This window comes from Somniosus microcephalus, chromosome 4 (assembly GCF_052327205.1).
Source record: "Somniosus microcephalus isolate GS21.2 chromosome 4, FLI_Smic_1.0, whole genome shotgun sequence".
Lineage (NCBI taxonomy): Eukaryota > Metazoa > Chordata > Chondrichthyes > Squaliformes > Somniosidae > Somniosus > Somniosus microcephalus.
This window is the reverse complement of record NC_140990.1, coordinates 274,437,805-274,461,045: the sequence shown is the minus strand read 5'-3', so window position 1 is coordinate 274,461,045 and position 23,241 is coordinate 274,437,805. Positions and strand designations below refer to the sequence as shown.

Below are 23,241 nucleotides of genomic sequence, written 5' to 3'. Positions count from 1 at the left end.
TCTGATTCTCGACCCTTCCACCAATGGGAACAGTTTCTCTCTATCCACTCTGTCTAGACCCCTCATGATTTTGAACACCTCTATCAAACCTCCTCTCAGCCTTCTCTGCTCTAAGGAGAACAATCCCAGCTCCTCCAGTCTATCCACGTAACTGAAGTCCCTCATCCCCGGAACCATTCTTGTGAATCTTTTCTGCAGCCTCTCGAAGGCCTTCACATCCTTCCTTAAGTGCGGTGACCAGAATTAGACACAATACTCCAGTTGAGGCCAAACCAGTGTTTTATAAAGATCATCATAACTTCCTTGCTTTTGTACTCTATGGGCTGGATTTTGTCAATGGGAAGCTTTCTGAGGCGGGATTGCTGCCTGCCGGCTTTCAATCCCGCCTTCATCAGCTTCTGACCAACCAGAGGGATTTTCCCCTGATTGATCTTGTTAAGCCCGCCCAGCGGGCTCAGCAGGTCAATTAGGGGGAATTCACTGACAGAGCACGTCAACGTATGACGTGCCATCTGTCAAGATTTTTTGAAAGAAGAAATATCAGCGTTTGACAGCTCTGTGAAGCTGTTTAACACTGACATTCTGTGTTCAGGACTCATCAAACCTTTCGACTTTGCAGAAATCACCTGGCTGCTGGTTCGGAGGATCCAACAGCCAATCTGTGAAATCTACAATGAAGATGTTGGAACTCCGGCTTCTCAGCGGCTGAAGGCTGTAGGCAGAAACAAAGGTAAGTGAACATTTTCTAACACTTTACACTTACCTTACATACTTACCACTCCACACTTTCACCCATCACTCACCTCTACATTGCACTTTCAGACCGCTCCGACCCCCGCAGACCTCCTACTCGTCTCCTCCACCCTGGCGGGGTTCCCCAAGGTCAGGAAGCCAGCACTTGGGAAGGTAAAATGGGAATAATCCTATTTTCTGCCTGTTAACTACCTGTTAACAGGCAGTTAATAGGCTTTAATCCCTTTCCCGCTTCGAGGAGACGGGACCCGGGGCAGGACGGCTTCCCGTCTCCTGGCAAGAGGGCACGGAGGCGGGTTTGCCACCCGCCCCCAAATTCTGCAACTTTACCGGCAGTCCTGCCTCCATACCCGCCTCCTCGGGGCTGACAAAATCCTGCCCTATGCCTCTATTTATGAAGCCCAGGATCCCATATGCTTTTTTAACTGCTTTCTCAACCTGCCCTGCCACTTTCAATGATTTGTGCACATATACCCCCATGTCTCTCTGTTCATGCACCCCCTTTAGAATTGTACCCTTCAGTTTATATTGTCTCTCCTCGTTCTTCCTACCAAAATGTATCACTTCGCACTTTTCTGTGTTAAATTTCATCTGTTACGTGTCCACCCATTCCACCAGCCTGTCTATGTCCTCTTGAAGTCTATCACTCTCCTCCTCACTGTTCACTATATTTCAAGTTTTGTCATCTGCAAATTTTGAAATTGTGCCCTGTACATCCAAGTCCAAGTCATTAATATATATCAAGAAAAGCAGTGGTCCTAGTAGACCCCTGGGGAACACCACTGTGTACCTTCCTCCAGTCAAAAAAACAACCATTCACCACTACCCTCTATTTTCTGTCACTTAGCCAATTTCGTATCCATGCTGCCACTGTCCCTTTTATTCCATGGGCTTCAACTTTGCTGGTAAACCTATTATGTGGCACTTTAATCAAACGCCTTTTGGAAGTCCATGTACACCACATCAACCGCACTGCACTCATCAACCCTCTCTGTTACCTCATTAAAAAACTCGATCAAGTTAGTTAAACACGATTTGCCTTTAACAAATCCGTGCTGACTTTCCTTAATTAATCCACACTTGTCCAAGTAACTGTTAATTTTGTCCTGGATTATTGTTTCTTAAAGCTTCCCCGCTATCAAGGTTAAACTGACTGGCCTGTAGTTGCTGGGTTTATCCTTACACCCTTTTTTGAACAAGGGTGTAACATTTGCAATTCTCTAGTCCTCTGGCACCACCCCTGTATCTAAGGAGGATTGGAAGATTATGGCCAGTACCTCCGCAATTTCCACCTTTACTTCCCTCAGCATCCTAGGATGCATCCCATCCGGTCCTGGTGAATTATGTACCTTAAGTACAGCCAGCCTTTCTAGTACCTCCTCTTTATCAATTTTTATCCCATCCAGTATCTCAACTACCTCCTCTTTCACTATGACTTTGGCAGCATCTTCTTCCTTGGTGAAGGCAGATGCAAAGTACTCATTTAGTACCTCAGCTATGCCCTCTGCCTCCATGGGAATGGAACGGTGAATTGAAATGACAGGCGACCGGAAGCTCGGGGTCACTCGTAGGGGTGTCATTTCAATTCACCGCCCCAGTCCCACTCAGACCTCACCGTCTGCGGCCTCTTGCATTGTTCCACGGAAGCTCACCGTAAACTCGAGGAACAGCACCTCATCTTCCGATTCGGCACTTTACAGCCTTCCGGACTCAATATCGAGTTCAACAATTTCAGATCATAACCTCGGCCCCTATTATATTTTTTATCCACACTTTTGGTTTGTGACTTTTCTTTTCTCTCTCTCTCCCACAGGGCCGCTGTCTCACTCTGCCGGCGCATTTCACACTTCATCTAGAGCCATTGTCTGTGTCTTTACCTATCCGACTACTACCTCATCTCACCTTGAATATCTCTTAATGTCTCTTCTTTCATCCCCTCCCCCATTTCCCAGCCCCCCAAACTGCCTTTTGTTTCATTTCCTGCCTTTTCTCTCAGTTCTGTAGAAGGGTTTCGACCCGAAACGTTGACTCTATTTCTCTCTCCACGGATGTTGCCTGGCCTGCTGAGTTTTTCCAGCATTTTCTGTTATTATTTCGGATTTCCAGCATCCGCAGTATTTTGCTATTGAATCTAAAAAGAATTTAGCTGCTGCATTTTTGAAGTAACTCTTGCTGAGCTGCTATCTTAATTGCTGCCTGGTCATTTAAATTTCTCCTCGTGAAAAACTATTGCATCGTTCCCTGAAAGCTCATTAACAAAGTATTAAAAGGCCTCAACAGGCAACAGCAGATTTTTCAAAAAAATATTGCTGTCAATTTCACTCCCTTTGTGGATGTCAGAAAAGAAGAAATAGCACAGAAAAGCTGATTTTCTAGTTTTCTGCCATCTATTAATCAAGAGCAAAAGAACTCCCATTTCAGTTCTGGCTGCTGGCTTCATAATGTTTTCACACATTTATTCATTTTCTAAATCTCTATCCTTATTGTACATAACCTCTATTTAAAAAGAATGCCGTTAACAGACTAACCACTTTAACAGACGAAACCCATGACTTTTCCCAACTATGCTTTAGTGGATTAAACTCCATTCCATGAATAACCACTGCAGCAGACACATCCTTAATGGTCCTCTGCTCTTCAATGTGTTCTTTATGTGAACATTATACTCTGTAAGCATAATAGTGCAAATTGTTTAATTCATCTATTACTTTTGCTATATTAAACTAACAGCTCTTACCAAGGGCCTGGGTATAGGTTTCTGTGGTTTCTTGGAGCCAAGCTTTTTCATAGCATTGTAATATTTCTTTTGTTCTTCAGTCATGAAAATATCTTGACCTCCAAAGTAAAGTGACAAAAGCATACTGGTTATAACCACATACATAGCAATCTTTTTGCCAGTTTTACAATATCCATTAAGACTTTTATGAAATATACCCTTACTTTTATCTCAGTAAATGTGAGATCACATGAACTGTATTGGTAAACTACAGAACATATATGAATACATCTAAAGTATATATTTCACATAACTATTTTTAAAGTTTGTAATTGTAGCTGTACTTTGATAATTTATTAGGAAATAACACTAGAAGTTTAGCTTTTGGCTTTTTCTAAATTAATTTGAAATTATGAAATGTTTACTTTTCCCTTTATAACTTTGTACCAGCCTTATTGCCCAGCATGTTTTGCATTAATTAATTTATACGTGTCACAGATCTTCCAGCACCAATTCCTGGTGATAATTAATCCAAATTTCACCTGATCTTAATTGAGCCAGGCTACATAAATTCAGGGAAGTGAACAGTCAAAATAAATTCTTCAGGGGATGAGGAACTAGTACTGTCATTAAGAGAAGACTTTTAAGACTAGTAATTATATGACTAATTTGTGCAATTTAATTTTAAATACGTCTTCTATTAATATTGAGATTTACATTTAAGCTTTATATGTTAATTTAAACATGTTTTTTCTTATTCTGTAATGTAACTGAATTTACTAATACTTAATCTTCCCTTATCACCATGTGGCTCAGTAAGTTGGATGAAATGCTGTTTTATAAAAAGCATTGTGACAAAAATGACAAAGCTGATTTTAATATACAGCAAACAGTAAGTAGGCGGCGGGCAGAACGATGACACTGCCTGCCCAATAGCTCTAGCAAGAGGCCCAAACCATTTCCATAGTTGGGCCTCATTTTAATGGAATAAGCAAATTGCCAGCATTCAATGAGCACAGATGGGCAGCTTGCTGCAGGGGCTGGTGGGTGGGGCAGCGGGGGGGGGGGGGGGGGGCGGGGGGCGGGGGGGGGGTGGCGCGGAGAACCTGGTGGCTCCTCTGCAGAAGTCAAAACTTAAAGGTGGAAGGGGTACATTCCTGGTGACGGACCACTGAGCAGCCTGCAGCAGGTAGGAAGAGATCTGTGGGTCACAAGTCTTCTTTTGGGTGTTTGGGAGCAGCTTCCACTTATTAGCCCACTCTACCTCAATACCACTGGGTGGAGCATCCACAGCACATGCTCTGCCCATTGATACATGAAAATTGTGTCAGGGTCCTATAACCGATGTAGTACTCCGATTTAAAAAGCCTGCTTTGAGTAGGAGCACTGGTCCTGCATTTTGAGGTTTGCTTGAAAATTGAATTGGGTGGCGGGAGACAATTGACAGAATACAAATGAAAATCACCCTGGATGTATTTTTGTTTGGTGGATGCCCCTTTGAAACTCGTCATTGTACAGATAGTTTGACAGCTAGCTTGGGCCAGGGTTTTATGCCAGGCTTGTCTCAATACAATGATGTGAGTCTGTTGTCGTCTTCCTGGTAATGGCCTTAAGCAATCTAATGCATTTTCAGATATATAAAGATTTAGTGATTGATTCAGTTTGTATCTGACTGCAGTTCCCTTTTGAATTTGAGAGCTTAGCTATTGAAAATCCAGGATCCAAATAATTCTTTTCTGGCATATAAGAGACAATCCTCTTTGAATCAGGGCAGTAGGAAAGTATTATTATTTTTTCCTTCTTTTTTAAGTGTGGTACAGTATTTTGCATTCGACAGTATGCAATGTCTGAAGTGTGACTGACGTCTGAGGTACAAAGGACGGAAAATGCTCAAGTACTTAAAGTTTTTCTAATTTGATATAGGTTGATGGGTAGAGCAGTGCTACTTCCCAGAAATCCATTACGGTCCAATTCCAGTAATTCTGCAAGGCTTATCTCATAATTTATACTTTCGGTGAGGAGGTTATCATGCATTCTAGACCTATCTGTCTTCCTGATTGTCGCTTTTGTTGATTAAGTATCAAGTCCACTTAGGCCCCCAGCTCTCTTTCATCTCACCCGTAGTTATTTGGTTACCATTTGTTGAGTACCCATGACGACCACCGTTTCTTAATATGTGCAATAATTTACACACAAATTTCATCTGCCACTGTTCTGTCCACCTGCATATTTTATATAACTAAATCTCTATGTCCCTAGCTATCTCCTTAGATTCCAGTTTTGTATCATCTGCAAATTTGATCAGTTTGCATTGAGCTTCTGAATCCAAAATGTTGATGTATATTATAAACGATAAGGTTTCCAAAACTGATCTCTGGGGCATTCCCTTCAGTGCTTCCCCCTCCACTCTAACATCATTCTTTGAGGATGTAACGAGCAGGGTGGACAAAGGTGAGCCATTGGATGTGGTGTATTTGGATTTCCAGAAGGCATTCGATAAAGTGCCACATAAAAGGTTACTGCATAAGATAAGAGCTCACGGAGTTGGGGGTAATATATTAGCATGGCTAGAGGATTGGCTAACTAACAGAAAACAGAGAGTCGGGATAAATGGGTCATTTTCCAGTTGGCAAATGGTAACTAGTGGGGTGCCACAGGGATCGGTGCTGGGGCCTCAACTATTTACAATCTACATTAATGACTTGGATGAAGGGACTGAGTGTAATGTAGCCAAGTTTGCGGATGATACAAAGATGGGTGGGAAAGCAAGTTGTGCAGAGGATTCAAAGAATCTGCAAAGTGAGTCGGCAAACATTTGGCAGATGGAGTATAATGTGGGAAAGTGTGAGGTTATCCACTTTGGCAGGAAAAATAAAAAAGCAAATTATTATTTAAATGGGGCAGCATGGTGGCATAGTGGTTAGCACTGTTGCCTCACAGCGCCAGGGACCCGGGTTCGAATCCGGCCTCGGGTGACTGTCTGTGTGGAGTTTGCACATTCTCCCCGTGTTTGCGTGGGTTTCCTCCGGGTGCTCCGGTTTCCTCCCACAGTCCAAAGATGTGCGGGTTAGGTTGATTGGCTATGATAAATTGACCCTTAGTGTTAGGGGGATTAAATACGTGGGGTTACAGGGATAGGGTGGGATATGTGTTGGTGTAGGGGTTACGGGGATCGGGTGGGATATGTGTCGGTGCAGGCTCGATGGGCCGAAATGGCCTCTATCTGCACTGTGGGGTTTCTGTGATTCTGTGAAATGGAGAGAGATTACAAAATGCTACAGTTCAGAGGGACCTGGGGGTCCTTGTGCATGAAGCACAAAAAGTTAGCATGCAGGTACAGCAAGTAATCAAAAAGGCAAATGGAATGTTGGCCTTTATTGCAAGGGGTTGGAGTATAAAAGCAGGGAAGTCTTGCTACAACTGTACAGGGTATTGGTGAGACCACACTTTGAGTACTGCATCCAGTTTTGGTCTCCTTATTTAAGGATATACTTGCATTGGAGGCAGTTCAGAGACGATTCACAAGGTTAATTCCAGAGATGAGGGGGTTGACTTATGAGGAAAGGTTGAGCAGGCTGGGCCTATGCTCATTGGAATTTAGAAGAATGAGAGGCGATTTTATTGAAACATTTAAGATACTGAGGGGGCTCGACAAGGTAGATGCAGAGGATGTTTCCCCTCGTGGGGAAATCTAGAACGCAGAATAAAGGTCGCCCTTTTAGAACTGAGATGAGGAGGAATTTCTTCTCTCAGAGGGTCGTAAATTTGTGGAATTCTCTGCCCCAGAGAGCCGTGCAGGCTGGGTCATTAAATACATTTAAGGTGGAGATAGACAGATTTTTGCAAGACAGGGGAGTGAAGAGTTATGGGGAGCAGGCGGGGAAGTGGCTTTCAGCCCAGGATCAGCCACGATCTTATTGAATGGCAGAGCAGGCTCGAGGGGCCAAGTGGCCTATTGCTGCTCTTATTTCCCCAACATGTACTTGCTGCTTCAGTCATTTTTTTATTCATTCCTAGGTTTTATCGTGAATCCCCTTTTCAGGTTTTACCTTTACTCCCCTACATCAATTACACTCACTGCTGTGGTCATTTAACATTTAATGCTTCTACTAAGTAGTGTCCAGCATTGCCAAGGTGGTAATGATGGAAAGTGTGACGTGTGAATCACATTGTCATTACTGTCTCATTTTAATAAGCCCACCTGTATTTGGGCAGGGTTTTTTGGCAGCCAGTGGAAGTGATACTGGGAGGTAGTGCGTCTGCATAAATAGGTGGATTATCCAGCAGTATGGGTCCCTACCCAATTTTCTATCCCCATCTGCCTGAGTAACACTGGAAAATTGGCACTAAACTGAAAAGTTTGCCTTTTATGTTTCCTTTCTTAACAGATTGTTTAACTCATCAAGAAATCTAGCAGGGCTTTTGCACCAAAATCTAATGTATACAAATAATAAAATATTCCGTTTATTGCAAATACTATGGGACTGAAATTCTGGGGAGCACTGTAAACTAGGACAAGCTAAATTTGGGATAGAATCCAGAGCAGCCAGGTTCCCACCCCAACTGCTCTGTGTTGCAATTCTGATCGGCGGGGGCGGGGGGGCGGAGGAGGGAGGCATGCGGAAGGTGATGGGGGGAGAGAAGACATGTGCAGGCATAGTTTGGGAGCGTGTCTGGGCCATTCCTGGCCTACAATGCAAATTCCACCCAGCTTGTCACTACAGGAAACTTTGGTTTATCCGGAGTTTGTATGTCCGGAAACCTCGATCTAACGGCAGAAATCAGCAGCCGTTTTGTTAGGTTTTTTTTCTTTTTTTTTCTTCTCCTAGCATTTTTTTAAACAGTCAGTCTCTGGAAAGCCTCTCTGAAGCTGTTGCTAAGCTACAGAGACACTTCCAAGGCACGGGCCGACTGTTTACAAGCTGTTGCTAAGCAACAGTGTTTGTTGTCAGATACGGAGATGAAAACCTCCATATCCTTCAACATTAGCGCTGGTCTGTCTGGAAGTTTTCATAGATCGGCATCACACCGGTCCCGTCGGTGCCGGATATGGCGAAGTTTCCTGTATTAGGTCCAGCAGGTCCAATACCTGCTGAGAGAAGGCATAGGTTCCAAGACTTCAAAGATGTTAAGGCAAAAAGTAATCAATCCCAATTACCTTTTGAATTCTGCCCCACCATTCCCAGCAGGTAATGAAGTTTCTTTTTTAACTTTAACCGTTGGCCTGATATAGACAGAGGCTCCCCCCTTGCAGAAGCAGGGGGCTGCTCTGATATTTACAGCGGCACCACAAGGTGGGAACAATTATGGGCCACCTGCCTCCAGTATGTAAATGAGCCCCCCTGTCTCCATGAGGACCCCCTCAAAAGGGTCAGCAGAATTTTGGACCTTGTGTATTAAGAAATGTCCTCTGATTCTGTACATGCCTATAGTTTGAGCTTTATAACATTACTCAGTAAAATTACAAAAATAGATCAGTTTTTCAGCTGGAATAGAAAGAAAAGAGATACATACAGAAGACCCTTGTTATAATGCAGTATTTGGGAGCCAATCAAAAAACATGCTCTTGCGAGGGAAGTGGGGCCTCATTCAGTATACCATAATTTTCAATGTAATGGATCTGGCAGCTTCATAGTGTTTGAGTCATTCGTGGTTGCTACCCTCGTCAATAGTTCTTCTCCCTGCTGTTACTGCCCTTAATTCTGCAATCAGTCACTGTCGTTCGGCCACAAAGAACACAGAATTGGAAAGACAGGAGAAAAAACTAAATAAAACATGAAAACAGAAGAGAGAAGAGTAGATCAGGTAAACAGAACAAGGGAAAAGTGAACAGAGAATAAAGGTACACAGAACAAAGAATTGCGTTTAGGAACAGAGAATCAGATAAACAGAATGGAGTAAAAACATTGGTCAAATACTGAATGAAGACTTGGTTCATAGAAAACAACAAGGAATTAAAACCTCCAAATAGAGAATTGGGTCCAAAGGTTGAGAATCAGATTCATATGATGAAGAAAGTGCACATCAGAATCAGATGCACAGGTGAAGGGATCAGAAACAAGGAGTAGTGAAATAGGAAAATAAAACAGAGGTTAATAAATATAGAATGAAGAATCATAAACACAAAATATAAAAGCATAAAGCTTGGAACAGAGGATCTGTTATAAATAACAGGTACAGAATATTGGGAGCAATTTCTCGACTGAAAATTGGGCGCTTGGGGGCACCTCAGTCATCTCATTTATGCCCAATGCCTGCCTGAAGCAAATTTCAAGCAGGTCTGTAAATGGCTATCCATGTCAAACAGCCGTGAGGCTACCTAAATATGCAAATCAGAGCCCTACGCCGATTGTAGGACACGGATTGCAATTTTCAGTTACAAATGAGCATTCTTCCCATTTGTACTAGACGTGAGCAGCCGCTCACTAAACGGTCTAAGAAACTTTCAATTTCTTTCTTTGGTGGGTCCAAGAGGAGCAAAAGTGCTCCTCCTGGGGCTCCCGAAAGACTCCGACACACTACCAGCTCATTCGAAGTCCTCCCCTGGGATTACCTTCCACTCCCCACTCCCAGGCCTATACCTGGTGGCTGACTCAGTGGGGTCAGCTGATTTACTGCCCTCGCTGCAATGGGACACCCATTTGATACACACTGCTCGCCGGTGGTATGCTAATAAGGCTGGGGCCTCAAAATGGCCCAGGCCTCACGCTGGCATGAACGGGCAGGTGGAGCAGTCGCTCTGCCGACTTTGCACCTGTTTCGGACGCTACCTGAAAATCGTCCCCATAGGATGCACCATCTGACAAGACAGATTACAGAATCAGTGACACAAGAGGAAATCGGACAGGTACATTGTAGAATCACATTCACAGAATGCAGAAAAACACAGGACAGATACACATGATATAAAAGTAGTTAGAAAAAAGAACGTGGCAAAGAACAGCAGAAAAGGAGGAACATGAGAGAATCAAATATACAAAGTAGTGCATCAAATATACAGAACACAGAATCATAAATAGAGCAGAGACTCATAAAGAGCATAGAATCAAAAGAACAGAAAAACGGTAGATAAAGGCTGTTAAGAAAAAGTAGCAGAGTCGAGTTTGCCAAATGTAACGAATAAGAAGAAAAATATACTCTACAATTAATACACAGAAGGGGAACACAAGCTACAACAAAAGTTACAGCAGAGGTGACAGATGGAAAAGAATATATAAATTGAGAAATACAGAAAAAATAGTTTTCAAAATGTGAATGTTAGCATAATTGCAGATTAAAACTGATTGCCAGGTTTCTGCCATTAATGGTTAATGAATTTGTATAGCATAAAACTACTAGAAGGAAACACAGGAGTTTCTGGACATATGTGATTGGATGTGTTAGACAGAAATATTATGTAATAATGCAGTTTTTGAAATAAACAAAATATTCCCCAAAGTGTTTTTGTCCCTTGGAAAATGACAGATCTGACCTTGAGGGCAATTTGTAAAAAACTGTAGCACTAATGGCATTTTATAAACACAATTTTAAGACAATATACGGCTCGATGACCATATTAGTTGTGTTTATTTTCTCATAGGGAAAATACTTATCTTTTTCTTCTGTTGATTGAAGTTGTCAATAATGACACCAATGAACAAATTTAAGGTGAAGAAAGATCCAAAGATGATGAAAATGACAAAGTAAAAATACATGTACATATTGCATTCATAGTCAGGCTGCTGCTCCATCTAAAGAAAGACATAAGTTAGGGCAAAGAACTTAAAAATACTGAAAATAAATGCTGTACACATTTTGTTCTGTATTTATCTGACATTCATGTTTTTAAGCACCATACATAACATTAAAATGACAATATAGTCCACACCAGCTAAATTCAGAACCCTTAGAATCATAGAATCATATTATAAACTTCAGTATAAATAAAATGAAAGTAGTGGCTCTTGGCAATATAGCTTTTTAAAAATTTGTTCTCAGGACTATCTCTCTATTCAACATTCCCCTTAATTCCATGTGCCATTACCTTTGTCATAAGAGCATTGTGTGGAACTTTATCAAATGTTCTTTTTTGAAAACCTATATAAACCACATCCACTACAACTCCTTTATCTATCCTCTGTTATTTCTTCAAAGAATTCTAAGGTTGGTCAAGCACAACCTGCCTTTTAGAAATCCATGCTGGTTATGATAGTTTCTGGCCCTGATTAGTAATTTCATGCCACATTATCGACTTTGGTAGTTTACCAACCACTGTCTTTTTTGAAGAATGGAGTAACATTTGCCACCCTTCACTCCTCTGTCACAAAAAAAAATCTTTATCGTTTTTGCAGTATCATTTGGCATGCCCTCACCCGAGCTCACTCTGACAAGAGGTTTCAAATAGATAACGTTGGTCCTCTTAAAATTTGGCAAATTTGTTTGGGTTTTTAATAGCATCTCCAGTCCTTGTAATGCCAAATATGATCACTGGTACTTAAAGCCTCAGCCACCTTTGTGTTGAAGATTTGATTGTCCCGGTTACAACAACAACTTGCATTTATATAGCATAATCAGACAAAAACAAATTGACACCAAAGAAGAAGACATTACGATAGTTGGCCAAAAGCTTGATCAAAGTGTTAGGTATTAAGGAGTGTCTTAAAGGAGGAGAAAGAGGTGAAGAGGTTTAGGGAAGGAATTTAAGAGCTTAGGTCCTACACAGCTGAAGGCACGGTTGCCAATGGTGGGGCAAAGGAAGCTGAGGATGCACAAGAGGTCAGAATTGGAGGAACACTGAGTTCTCAGAGGGATGTAGGACAGAAGGAGGTTACAGAAATATGGAAGGGCGAAGCCATGGAGGTAGACTGGGAGCAACAAATCCAAGATGTTGTCTCCCCTGGTTGGCTCTTTTACAAATGGAGTCATAAAACAGTCTTCCATTAACTCTAGAAATCTTTTCCCTATCTTACCAGTAGAGACACCTTTGTCACAGCCAATTTCTGCTAAGTTAAAATCTCCAATAACTATAGTCCCTGACTTTCGTCTTTCTTATCTCGTCCCACAGTTTCTGATCAAGGCTGTCATCCCACTCCTGGAGTTTTATAGCATAATAGTTTACCTCTATTACCGTCTATAAATTCTACCTAAAGTGATTCTGTGTCATAAATTCTACCTAAAGTGATTCTGTGTCTGCCCTTTCCTCTTTTATATCCTCTCTCACTTGTGCCTCAATACTGGAGTTTATATATACTGCCACACCACATCCTTTTCTCCCAATACGCATTAGAGCAATTGCCTAAAGGAAGTTTAGGGTTGTAGAGTGTTTGATGGTGTGTGTAAAAGAAGTTATGAGATGCAAATGTGAAGAGGTTAGATTGGTGAAGGAGAAAATGGTGTGGGTAAAGGTAATGAGTAAAGTGAAATAAACTCACTGGGGTCACAGGATAGCCAATTAGTAGGTGAGGTGAGACAGTTTTGGGAGGGTGTTGTCAGGATGTGGGAGAAAAGGGTTTGGATTTGTGGGATTCAGCAACACTGGAGGTTGTTTTGTGATGCGGTAGTACAGGAAACTCTCTGGTATCCGGCACCGATGGGACCGGGATGGTGCCGGTTGATTAAAAATTCCGGATGACGGAGAGGGTTATCTACCGAGGCTATTTTTAACAAACAAAGAGTCAGACACCTGTTATTGAGGTGTTCGGACTTCTGACAGTGCCAAGTAGCCAAGTAGTGGCAGTTTGGAGAACTACCCCCACTGACTAACTCGGCCACCACGGGAGACTCGGACTTGGCAACATTTCCGGTTATTGAGGTGTTTTCAGAGTATGAATTTTGCCGTTTAATAGAGAATTTCGGATATTTAGGTGCCGTTTAAACGAGAGTTTCCTGTACTGGGAATGAGGTTGTGGAATGTAGTTGTATTGAAGACCTGAGGTGTGGGAGTTTAAGGTAGGCCCCAGTGGATAGAAGTGGGATGGGAGTCCCTATGTGTGGGGCTGGTAGGAGGGGAGGTCATAGAATTGTGCAGCAATGGCAGGGGGTATTGTGGGGAGGAAGCAATGGAGAACCAGGGTGTCATGGGATTGGTAATAGAATGGCTGGATCTGGGAGCATGGGGTAAGAAGGTGTTTTGGAATGTGTCAGGATGCTTGCTCTAAGTGGAAACTCAGCTTTAACGTTTCTAAAGTGTTGAATACAAAAAGTACAGGGGAGAACTGAAAAAGGAAATAAGAGGGACAAAGAGAGTTTATAAGAATAGATTAGTGGGTAACATAAAAGGGAACCCAAAAGTCTTTTATAAACATATAAATAGCATAAATGTAGTCAAAGGAAGGGTGGGGCCAATTAGGGACCAAAAAGGAGATCTTCTTGTGGAGGCAGAGCACATGGCTGATGTACTAAACGAGTACTTTGCATCTGTCTTCACTAAAGAAGAGGATGCTGCCAAGGTCACAGTAAAGGCGGAGGTAGTAGAGAAATTGAATAGGATAAAAATAAAGAGAAGGTACTTAAAAGGTTGGAAGCGCTCAAAGTAGAAAAATCACCCGGTCTGGATGGGATGCATCCTAGATTGCTGAGGGACGTAAAGGTGGAAATTACAGAGGCTCTGGCCACATTCTTCCAATCCTCCTCAGATATGGGAGTGGAGCCAGAAGACTGGAGGATTGTAAATGTTACACCTCTGTTCAAAAAAGGGGAGAGGGATAAACCTGGCAACTACTGGCCAGTCAGCCTAACATCGGTGATAGGGAAACTTATAGAGACAATAAATTGGGAAAAAATGAATTGGCACTTGGAAAAATATGGGTTAATAAATGAAAGCCAGTACAGATTTGTTTAAAGCAAATTGTGTTTTGAATTTTTTGATAAAGTAACAGAGAGTGTTGATGAGGTTAGTGCGGTTGATGTTGTGTACATGGAATTTCAAAAGGCGTTTGATAAAGTACCATATAATAGAAGACTTGTTAGCAAAATTGAAGCCCAGAGGAATGGTGCAAGGGGGAGGGGTTCAAATTCCTGGGACATTGGAACCGGTTCTGGGGGAGGTGGGACCAGTACAAACCGGACGGTTTGCACCTGGGCAGGACCGGGACCGATGTCCTAGGGGGAGTGTTTGCTAGTGCTCTGGGGGAGGGTTTAAAGTAAAATGGTAGGAGGTTGGGAACCTGAGCAGGGAGACAGAGGAAAGGGAAACAAGGATAGAAGCAAAAGACAGGAAGGAGAAAAACAAAGGTGGCAGTCAGAGAAATCAAGGGTTTAAATCAAACATGGCCACAGTAAATAATAATTCTAAAAGGTGTAAGAGTGTTAAAAAATCAAGCCGGAAAGCCTTGTGTCTCAATGCGAGGAGCATTCGTAATAAGGTGGATGAATTAGCTGCGCAAATAGAGGTAAACGGATATGATATGATTGGGATTACGGAAACATGGCTCCAGGGTGACCAAGGCTGGGAACTCAACATCCAGGGGTATTCAATATTCAGGAAAGATAGGCAAAAATGAAACGGAGGTGGGGTAGCATTGCTGGTTAAAGAGGGGATTAACACAATTGATAGGAAGTATATTAGCTCTGATGATGTGGAATCTGTAGGGGTAGAACTGAGAAATGCCAAGGGGCAGAAAATGTTAGTGGGAGTGGTATACAGACCTCCAAACAGTAATGCAGAGGTTGGGGATGGCATTAAATTGGAAATTAGAGACGCGTGCAATAAGGGCACAGCAGTTATCATGGATGACTTTAATCTACATATAGATTGGGCTAACCAAATTAGTAACAATGCTGTGGAGGAGGAATTCCTGGAGTGTATACGGGATGGTTTCCTGGACCAATATGTCGAGGAACCAACTAGAGATCATCTTAGACTGGGTATTATGTAATGAGAAAGGATTAATTAGCAATTTTGTTGTGGGAGGCCCCTTGGGTCGGAGAATCATATGATAGAATTCTTCATTAAGATGGAGAGTGAAGTAGTTGATTCAGAGACTAGAGTCCTGAATTTAAATAAAGGAAACTACGATGGTATGAGGTTCGAGTTGGGTAGGATTGATTGGGGAATGTTACTCAAAGGGTTGACGGTTGATAGGCAATGGCAAACATTCAAAGATCACATGGATGAACAACAGAATTTGTTCATCCCTGTTTGGCATAAAAATAAAACAAAAAAGGTGACTCAACCGTGGCTAACAAGGAAAATTAGGGATAGCATAAGATCCAAGGAGAGGACATATAAATTGGCCAGGAAAAACAGTAAACCTGAGGACTGGGAGCAGTTTAGGATTCAGCAAAGGAGGACAAAGGGATTAATTAAGAGGGGGGAAATAGAGTATGAGAGTAAGCTTGCAGGGAACATAAAAACTGACTGTAAAAGCTTTTGTAGATATGTGAAGAGAAAAAGATTGGTGAAGTCAAGCGTAGGTCCCTTGTAGTCAGAATCAGGGGAATTTATAATGGGGAACAAAGAAATGGAAGACCAAATAAATACATACTTTGGTTCTGTCTTCACAAAGGAGGACACAAATAACCTCCCAGAGATGTCGGGGAACATAGGGTCTAATGAGAGGGAGGAACTGAAAGAAATCAGTATTTGTAGGGAAATGGTGTTAGGGAAATTGATGGGATTGAAGGCTGATAAATCCCCAGGGCCTGATAATCTACATCCTAGGGTACATAAGGAAGTGGCCCTAGAAATAGTAGATGCATTGCTGGTCATCTTCCAAAATTCGATAGACTCTGGAACAGTTCCCATGGATTGGAGGGTAGCTAATGTTACCCGACTATTCAAAAAAGGTGGTAGAGAGAAAACGGGGAATTATAGACCGGTAAGCCTGACATCGGTAGTGGGGAAAATGCTAGAGTCCATTATAAAAGATGTAATAGCAGAGCACTTGGAAAACAGTGACAGAATCGGACAAAGTCAATATGGATTTACAAAAGGTAAATCGTGCTTGACTAATCTACTGGAATTTTTTGAGGATGTAACTGGTAAAATAGATAAGGGAGAGCCAGCGGATGTGGTGTATTTGGACTTTCAGGAGGCTTTCGATAAGGTCTCGCATAAGAGATTAGCGTGTAAAGATAAGGCACATGGGATTGGGGGCAAAGTACTGATTTGGATAAAGAACTGGTTGGCAGACAGGAAGCAAAGAGTTGGAATAAACAGGTCTTTTTCCGAGTGGCAGGCAGTGACTAGTGGGGTACCGCAGGGATCGATCCTAGGACCCCAGCTATTCACAATATATATATATAAATGATCTAGACGAGGGAACGAGATGTAATATCTCCAATTTTGCAGATGACACAAAGCTGGGTGGGCGTGTGTGCTGTGAGGAGGATGCCGAGAAACTCCAGGCTGATACCTGGGATGGCAGGAATAGAAACATAGAGGATAGAAGCAGGAGTAGGCCATTCGGCCCCTCGAGCCTGCTCCGTCATTCAATGAGATCATGGCTGATCATCTAAATTCAGTACCCTGTCCCTGCCTTCTCTCCATATCCCTTTAGCCTTAAGAAATATATCCAACTCCTTCTTGAATATATTTAATTAATTGGCCTCAACTGCCTTCTCTGGTAGAGAATTCCACAGGTTCAGCACTCTCTGGGTGAAGAAATTCCTCCTCATCTCTGTCCTAAATGGCTTACCCCTTATCCTTAGATTGTGACCCCTGGTTCTGGACTCCCCGACCATCGGGAACATCCTTCTTGCATCTAGTCTGTCTAGTCCTGTTAGAATTTTATAAGTTTCAATGAGATCCCCTCTTATTCTTCTAAACTCCAGTGAGTATAAGCCCAATCGACCCAATCTCTCCTCATACGTCATTCCTGCCATCCTAGGCATCAGCCTGGTGAATCTTCGCTGCACTCCCTCCATGGCAAGAACATCCTTCCTCAGATAAGGCGACCAAAACTGCACACAATACTCAAGGTGCGGTCTCACCAAGGCCATGTACAACTGCAGCAAGACATCCTTGTTCCTGTACTCGAACCCTCTCGCTACGAAGGCCAACATACCATTTGCTTCTTAACCGCCTGCTGCACCTGCATGCTTACCTTCAGCGACTGGTGCACAAGGACACCCAGGTCTCGTTGCACTTCACCTTCTCCCAATCTATTGCCATTCAGATAATAATCTGCCTTTCTGTTTTTGACACCAAAGTGGATAACCTCGCATTTATCCACGTTATATTGCATCTGCCATGCTTCTGCCCAATCACCCAACCTGTCCAAATCATACTGGAGTTTCTCGGCATCCTCCTCACAGCACACACGCCCACCCAGCTTTGTGTCGTCTGCAAACTTGAATGACGTATGAGGAGAGATTGGGTTGATTGGGCGTATAGTCGCTGGAGTTTAGAAGAATGAGAGGGGATCTCATTGAAACTTATAAAATTCTAACAGGACTAGACAGACTAGATGCAGGAAGGATGTTCCTGATGGCCGGGGAGTCCAGAACCAGGGGTCACAGTCTAAGGATAAGGGGTAAGCCATTTAGGACAGAGATGAGGAGGAATTTCTTCACCCAGAGAGTGGTGAACCTGTGGAATTCTCTACCACAGAAGGCAGTGGGGGCCAATTCATTAAATATATTCAAGAAGGAGTTAGATATATTTCTTAAGGCCAAAGGGGTCAAGGGATATGGGGAGAAGGCAGGGACAGGGTACTGAATTTGGATGATCAGCCATGATCTCGTTGAATGGCGGAGCAGGCTCGAGGGCCAAATGGCCTACTCCTGCTGCTATCTTCTATGTTTCTATAAAGGGGTAGTTGCTGTGTGGATACGTTATTAGCTGAGGGACAGAAAGCAGAGACTAGTGATGAACGGTTGTTATTCAAATTAGAGGGAAGTGTGCAGTGGTCTCCCCCAGGAGTTGATGTTGGGACCACTGCTCTTTTTGTTATATATTCTTTGCTGTATCCTTCTATGATTCTAAGTGTTCTCAGCACAGTGTGAACCAATGCAGGCTCCAAGATGAAAATGGCAAAATGCAATCAGTCTCACCTGCAATGGTGCTGTGAACACACTGTCCCTAGCTTCGAAACGCAAATTAGGAAGACTCACGTGTAGCACTACAGTTTGGAGACAGGAGTTGGAGGATTCAAGGAAAAGTAATCAAAATGAATCTGTAAGTTCTCATGTGCCAGAAAACATGAGGTGAAATAGCGTGATGGAAATAGCGTGGCAGAAAATATGTAATGGAAATAGGCATGACAGTTACAGGAAACAAGAGTTACACTTACAGAAAGTATGTGCATATTCAAAAATATATATTTTTTTCTCACTCAGCATGTTTAACCTGTAATTCTCAATGAAAGCCTTTTCCAGGTTAATTTCTACTTTCAATAAGATCACCTCTCATTCTTCTAAACTCCAGAGAATATAGGCCCATTCTACTCAATCTCTCCTCATAGGACATCCCTCTCATCCCAGAAATCAATCTATTGAACCTTTGTTGCACCTGCTCTAAAGCAAGTATATCCTCCTTTAGGTAAGGAGACCAAAACTGTACACAGCATCCCAGGTGTGGTCTCACCAAAGCCCTGTACAATTATAGTAAGATAAGACTTCCTTACCCTTATACTCCAACCCCCCTTGCAATAAAGGCCAACATACCATTTGCCTTCCTAATTGCTTGCTGTACTTGCATGACCTGACATGACATGACCTGAGTCGTAACATTTCAAATTCTTCCACTATGCTGAACTTGATCACTTGCTGAAATTTGTTTGAGTTGTGGGCAAACTTAGCTGCTGTACTCAGTTTTTTGTACCATTTAGTTAGAAGATGACACTAATAATTTAAGCTACCAAAAAATCTCAGATTAAAAAAACTGGGGTGGGATGGGGGAGTGGTGGGAAGGGGGAGGAGCTGAAATTGGACATCGTTTCGCCCCTTCTCAAGATGAAACGAGGGCAAAAATGTCCAAATTCCAGGGATATGTCCTGCACTCCGAGAGCGCCTTAAATATGCGTTTGCATATTGGTCACAAACTGAGCGGACCACACACTGGGCATGCACGACTCAATTTTACAAGGTCATCTGTGGCCTAACCAGCAGCCCTTAAAGGGACTGCTGGAGGCCACCAACATAAATGTAAGTTGTTTCTTTTTAACTTACCCACAGCACTACTGTAGGCTGCTACAAGCCTGCAATCGTCCCCTTCCATTCGTATCCCCCCACCCCACTCCTATGAGGGCACCAACTAGTTTGGGCCTGAAAACAGGCCTAAACTCATTTCTCTCCCACTCACACTTTAATCAATGGCATGTGCAGGCAGCTCAATGATCTACACCATGCACACAATATACACTAAACCTATATACAATGGTGAAGAAGTTTTTTGATGGGTTTTAGCTAAGAATAAAATTAACAAGAGCAAAAATTTTATTTTACTTTAATCAATTATTCTGAACTCATGAATTTAAATATGTCCACCTGCACCATTATTTTTCAGTCTAAGTGGCAGCGAGAAAACTGTCGTAAATCCAGGAATTTAACGTCACCATGCTATGATAATCAATTTTGATGAAGGTATCAGTGGAGCAGTGCAAAAGTTCACAGCGTGAATAATGGCATAACTCACTTGCGCCATAATTTCCTGTGACTTTTAAAATGCAAATCGAACCCAACGCTGTAGATGCACCATTCTCCAGGAAATTCTCGGTAAAAGTACTTCCTATGGGAAGCAAACCATTGAAGTAGGGAAATCCTACTCTAGAACTTGAAGATCATGATGACTTTGGTAATACTAACTGCATGTGCAGAAAATTATGCTATGTGATACTACTGTATGAAAGCATAACTCAATCATCAGAAATTGTATTCTGCTACGTCAACAGCTCCACTAAATTAAAAGAGAGCGAGATTTCATACAAACATGTTAGTTATTTCTTGACTAGTATCCCATAATATAATTTATAGTGACTGAAGCCCTTAAAAGCATTTAAGTGTAGTAGACTGTACTGGTTATCAGATCATAAAAGTCAAGTGAACACTAGGTTAACTACATAGAACCCTGTGACAAATATTCAAAGCATTTGGTGCTAGAGCCAATTAACACAATGCTAGGGAATGGCAGGACACTGGAGGAGAAAGCACATACATCCGCACATTAACTCATCATGAAGAGGAGGCACCATCATTCATTGGAATTAACTGTTGGCCTGGCAATTGGGATGGGGATGTCGGAGTCAATATGCCTTCACTTCATAATCACATACACTTTTCTTAAAGAATGTTTCTATGAATTCTTCACTCTCTCCACCAGCTACCAGTTTCTTCATAAGAGAGCCACAAAGTAGCATGCAGAGTAGTGACCTGGACAAGGACAAGACTCTGCATTCCATAATCAAGCTGAAAAGCCAGTAAGGGATTTGTTTCTTGGCAGTAACTGTAGACTGATTTACTTCTATCCCTCTCCATTGTTTTGGGGATTGTCTTTGAGAGAAGCAACAGGTAGGAGGAAGACAACTTTGCAAGGTTGCCTTGACAGAGTTTGATTGGCAACTTACAGTTTTGCCCACTATAACTGGTCTGTGAGCTGTAAAATTAGTGTTTTAAATATTTTTGGCTCTGCAGCTATGAGTACCAGCCACTGTTAATCCCAGAAGAATAATTAAAGCAGCAATACTTTGACTATTATGATATCTACAGTATTTGCATGTGTAAATTGTTCACATTGTTTCTCTTTTGGCAATTTCTTCCCCTTTCTCCCCATCTCCTCTCTTGAAGGTATTGACTTCTGCTGGGGCATGGTTCTATGGCAAATTATTAAGTGGACTAGACCATTTTGATCATTTCTACAGGATCAGGTTCTGCGGTTAATTATTAATTGCCTTGGGTAATAAACCTGTTATTACATGGAACTATGGTCACTGTCTATGTTGTAGTTATTTGGGATATAACATAGTTTACTCCATGTAATTTTCCATGAGGAAGGAGTCTGTCTCACAAACATAGGATAGGAAAGTCCAAGCAACCTCCCATTTTTCAATCTCTTTTGGTTGGTTACACGAATACTTAAAGTAACACCAAAAATTTGTTTTTTTTAAATAGCCAAAGTGTTCATTAAAACAAAATACATTATTTGTAACACACCTCAGACATATACACCCAAATGCATGTGGCAATTCTTAATGTATTTTGTGGTAAAATATACACTACAATCACCAACGTTTTAATATAGGGATTAATACCCTGGAAATTGTTTTTCACTTCTTGGTTACAGCTTTAATCTGGGGACGGAGGTCTTCCACCAATATACAACTGCATAGTCAAATATAATTTCAAGAGTTTTCATAAATGGCATTAAATTAAATAACCAGTCTTTGTTTTTGTACATTTGAGCTTGTAAACTAACTATCTATAAATTATACTGACTAATGCATACTTACACCTCTTGAATCAATAGCAGCATACATGATCTCCATCCATCCTTTAAATGTTGCCTAAGTAAACAACACAAATAAATAATAGGCATCTGTACCGAATCTAAAACTATAAATTTGTAGCAAGAAAAAAAACTGTTTCCCTAATGCATATTAGCATTTCTAATGTTTTCATTAAAATAAAAAAATATCTGTTCTTTCAATCCTCAAAGCATTTGCCCTATCTTCTGCCGGCCATATAATTAAAAAAAAAATTTGTTCATGGGATGTCGGTGTCGCTGGCAAGGCAGCATTTATTGCCCATCCCTAATTGCCTTTGAGAAGGTGGTGGTGAGCCGCCTTCTTGAACCGCTGCAGTCCGTGTGGTGAAGATACTCCCACAGTGCTGTTAAGTAGGGAGTTCCAGGATTTTGACCCAGGGTACATAGTAAAACATTTACTATGAAAATAATTTTCTTCTCCAATGCCACTCTTATCTTAGATTATCTTTTGCTTTTAGTTTTAAACTGCTGGATTATCAAATAACTGGAATGGATTAATACTTTTTGCCTTGCTGATGCTTAAACTAGAATCAGAAAAGAGCAATTTACTGCACATAGGCCATACTGTAGCATTTTTGAACACATACAGTACTATTCACACTTGTGTCACTGATGTGCCTCAATAATCCCGAGACTCGATGTTAGCGAAACAAAACAAGGCTTTTATTAACTTAGAAGATAACACGCAGTGGAGAGAGGTATCTTCCCTGGAGGTCTGCAGTACTGGCTGTGAGGCCAGACTGAGCTGGCTTACATAGAGGCCAGGTATGGGCGGAGCCCTACACACAATACATTCCATACATTCCAATACACAATACAATGGTGAGGAGAAACCTGAAACCAACCACAGTCACAGGCAATAAAATGGTAAGGGGGAACCTGAAACCAACCACAGTCACAGGCAGTGATGAATGGAATATTTCATCACAGTCACCAGACTGTATAGCTTCTTAGTCTGCTTTGTTTCCGTTTAGGAGTGATATAATTAAATGTAGATCAAAATGGAGATATTTCAAATCGATAACTATCAGCAATTCTTCATGAGTTTCTGATCATTTAGGACACCTAATTAAAGTAAAAACTTGTACAAAATCCTCTTTTCAGATCTTCCTCGCTGGTAAATATGTTGTCTTCTGGTGGCATTTATACTGCAGGCTAGAAGATAAATCTATTCATTTTAACCCGATAGGGTACAAATTCTGGTGGCACCACTGCTCCACCAGAAGTGCGGCAGGGCAGGTCTTCCACCTGCCATGATTATGCACTTTTAAGGCCAACACTGAGTATGCCTGCAGAAAGCAGGTATACATGTCGTACTAGGCTGCATGTGAGCTCTACTATCCTGAATTCAAACAGCAATCAATTCTGAGTA

The 23,241-nt window shown here is 41.9% G+C and overlaps 1 protein-coding gene across 3 annotated transcripts in view; it reads right to left on the bottom strand.

The window, feature by feature from the left end:
- The window catches only part of scn1laa (sodium channel, voltage-gated, type I-like, alpha), a 199,902-nt gene that overhangs the window by 8,012 nt on the left and 168,649 nt on the right, over positions 1-23,241 (bottom strand). For all 3 annotated transcript variants that reach the window (XM_085986444.1, XM_085986442.1, XM_085986443.1), the window contains exons 22-24: positions 21,835-21,888; positions 11,062-11,199; positions 3,491-3,595 (exon numbers count right to left, since the gene is read on the bottom strand). In XM_085986444.1, coding sequence (XP_085842570.1) covers positions 3,491-3,595; positions 11,062-11,199; positions 21,835-21,888 — 297 coding nt within the window. The remainder of the gene's footprint in view (positions 1-3,490; positions 3,596-11,061; positions 11,200-21,834; positions 21,889-23,241) is intronic.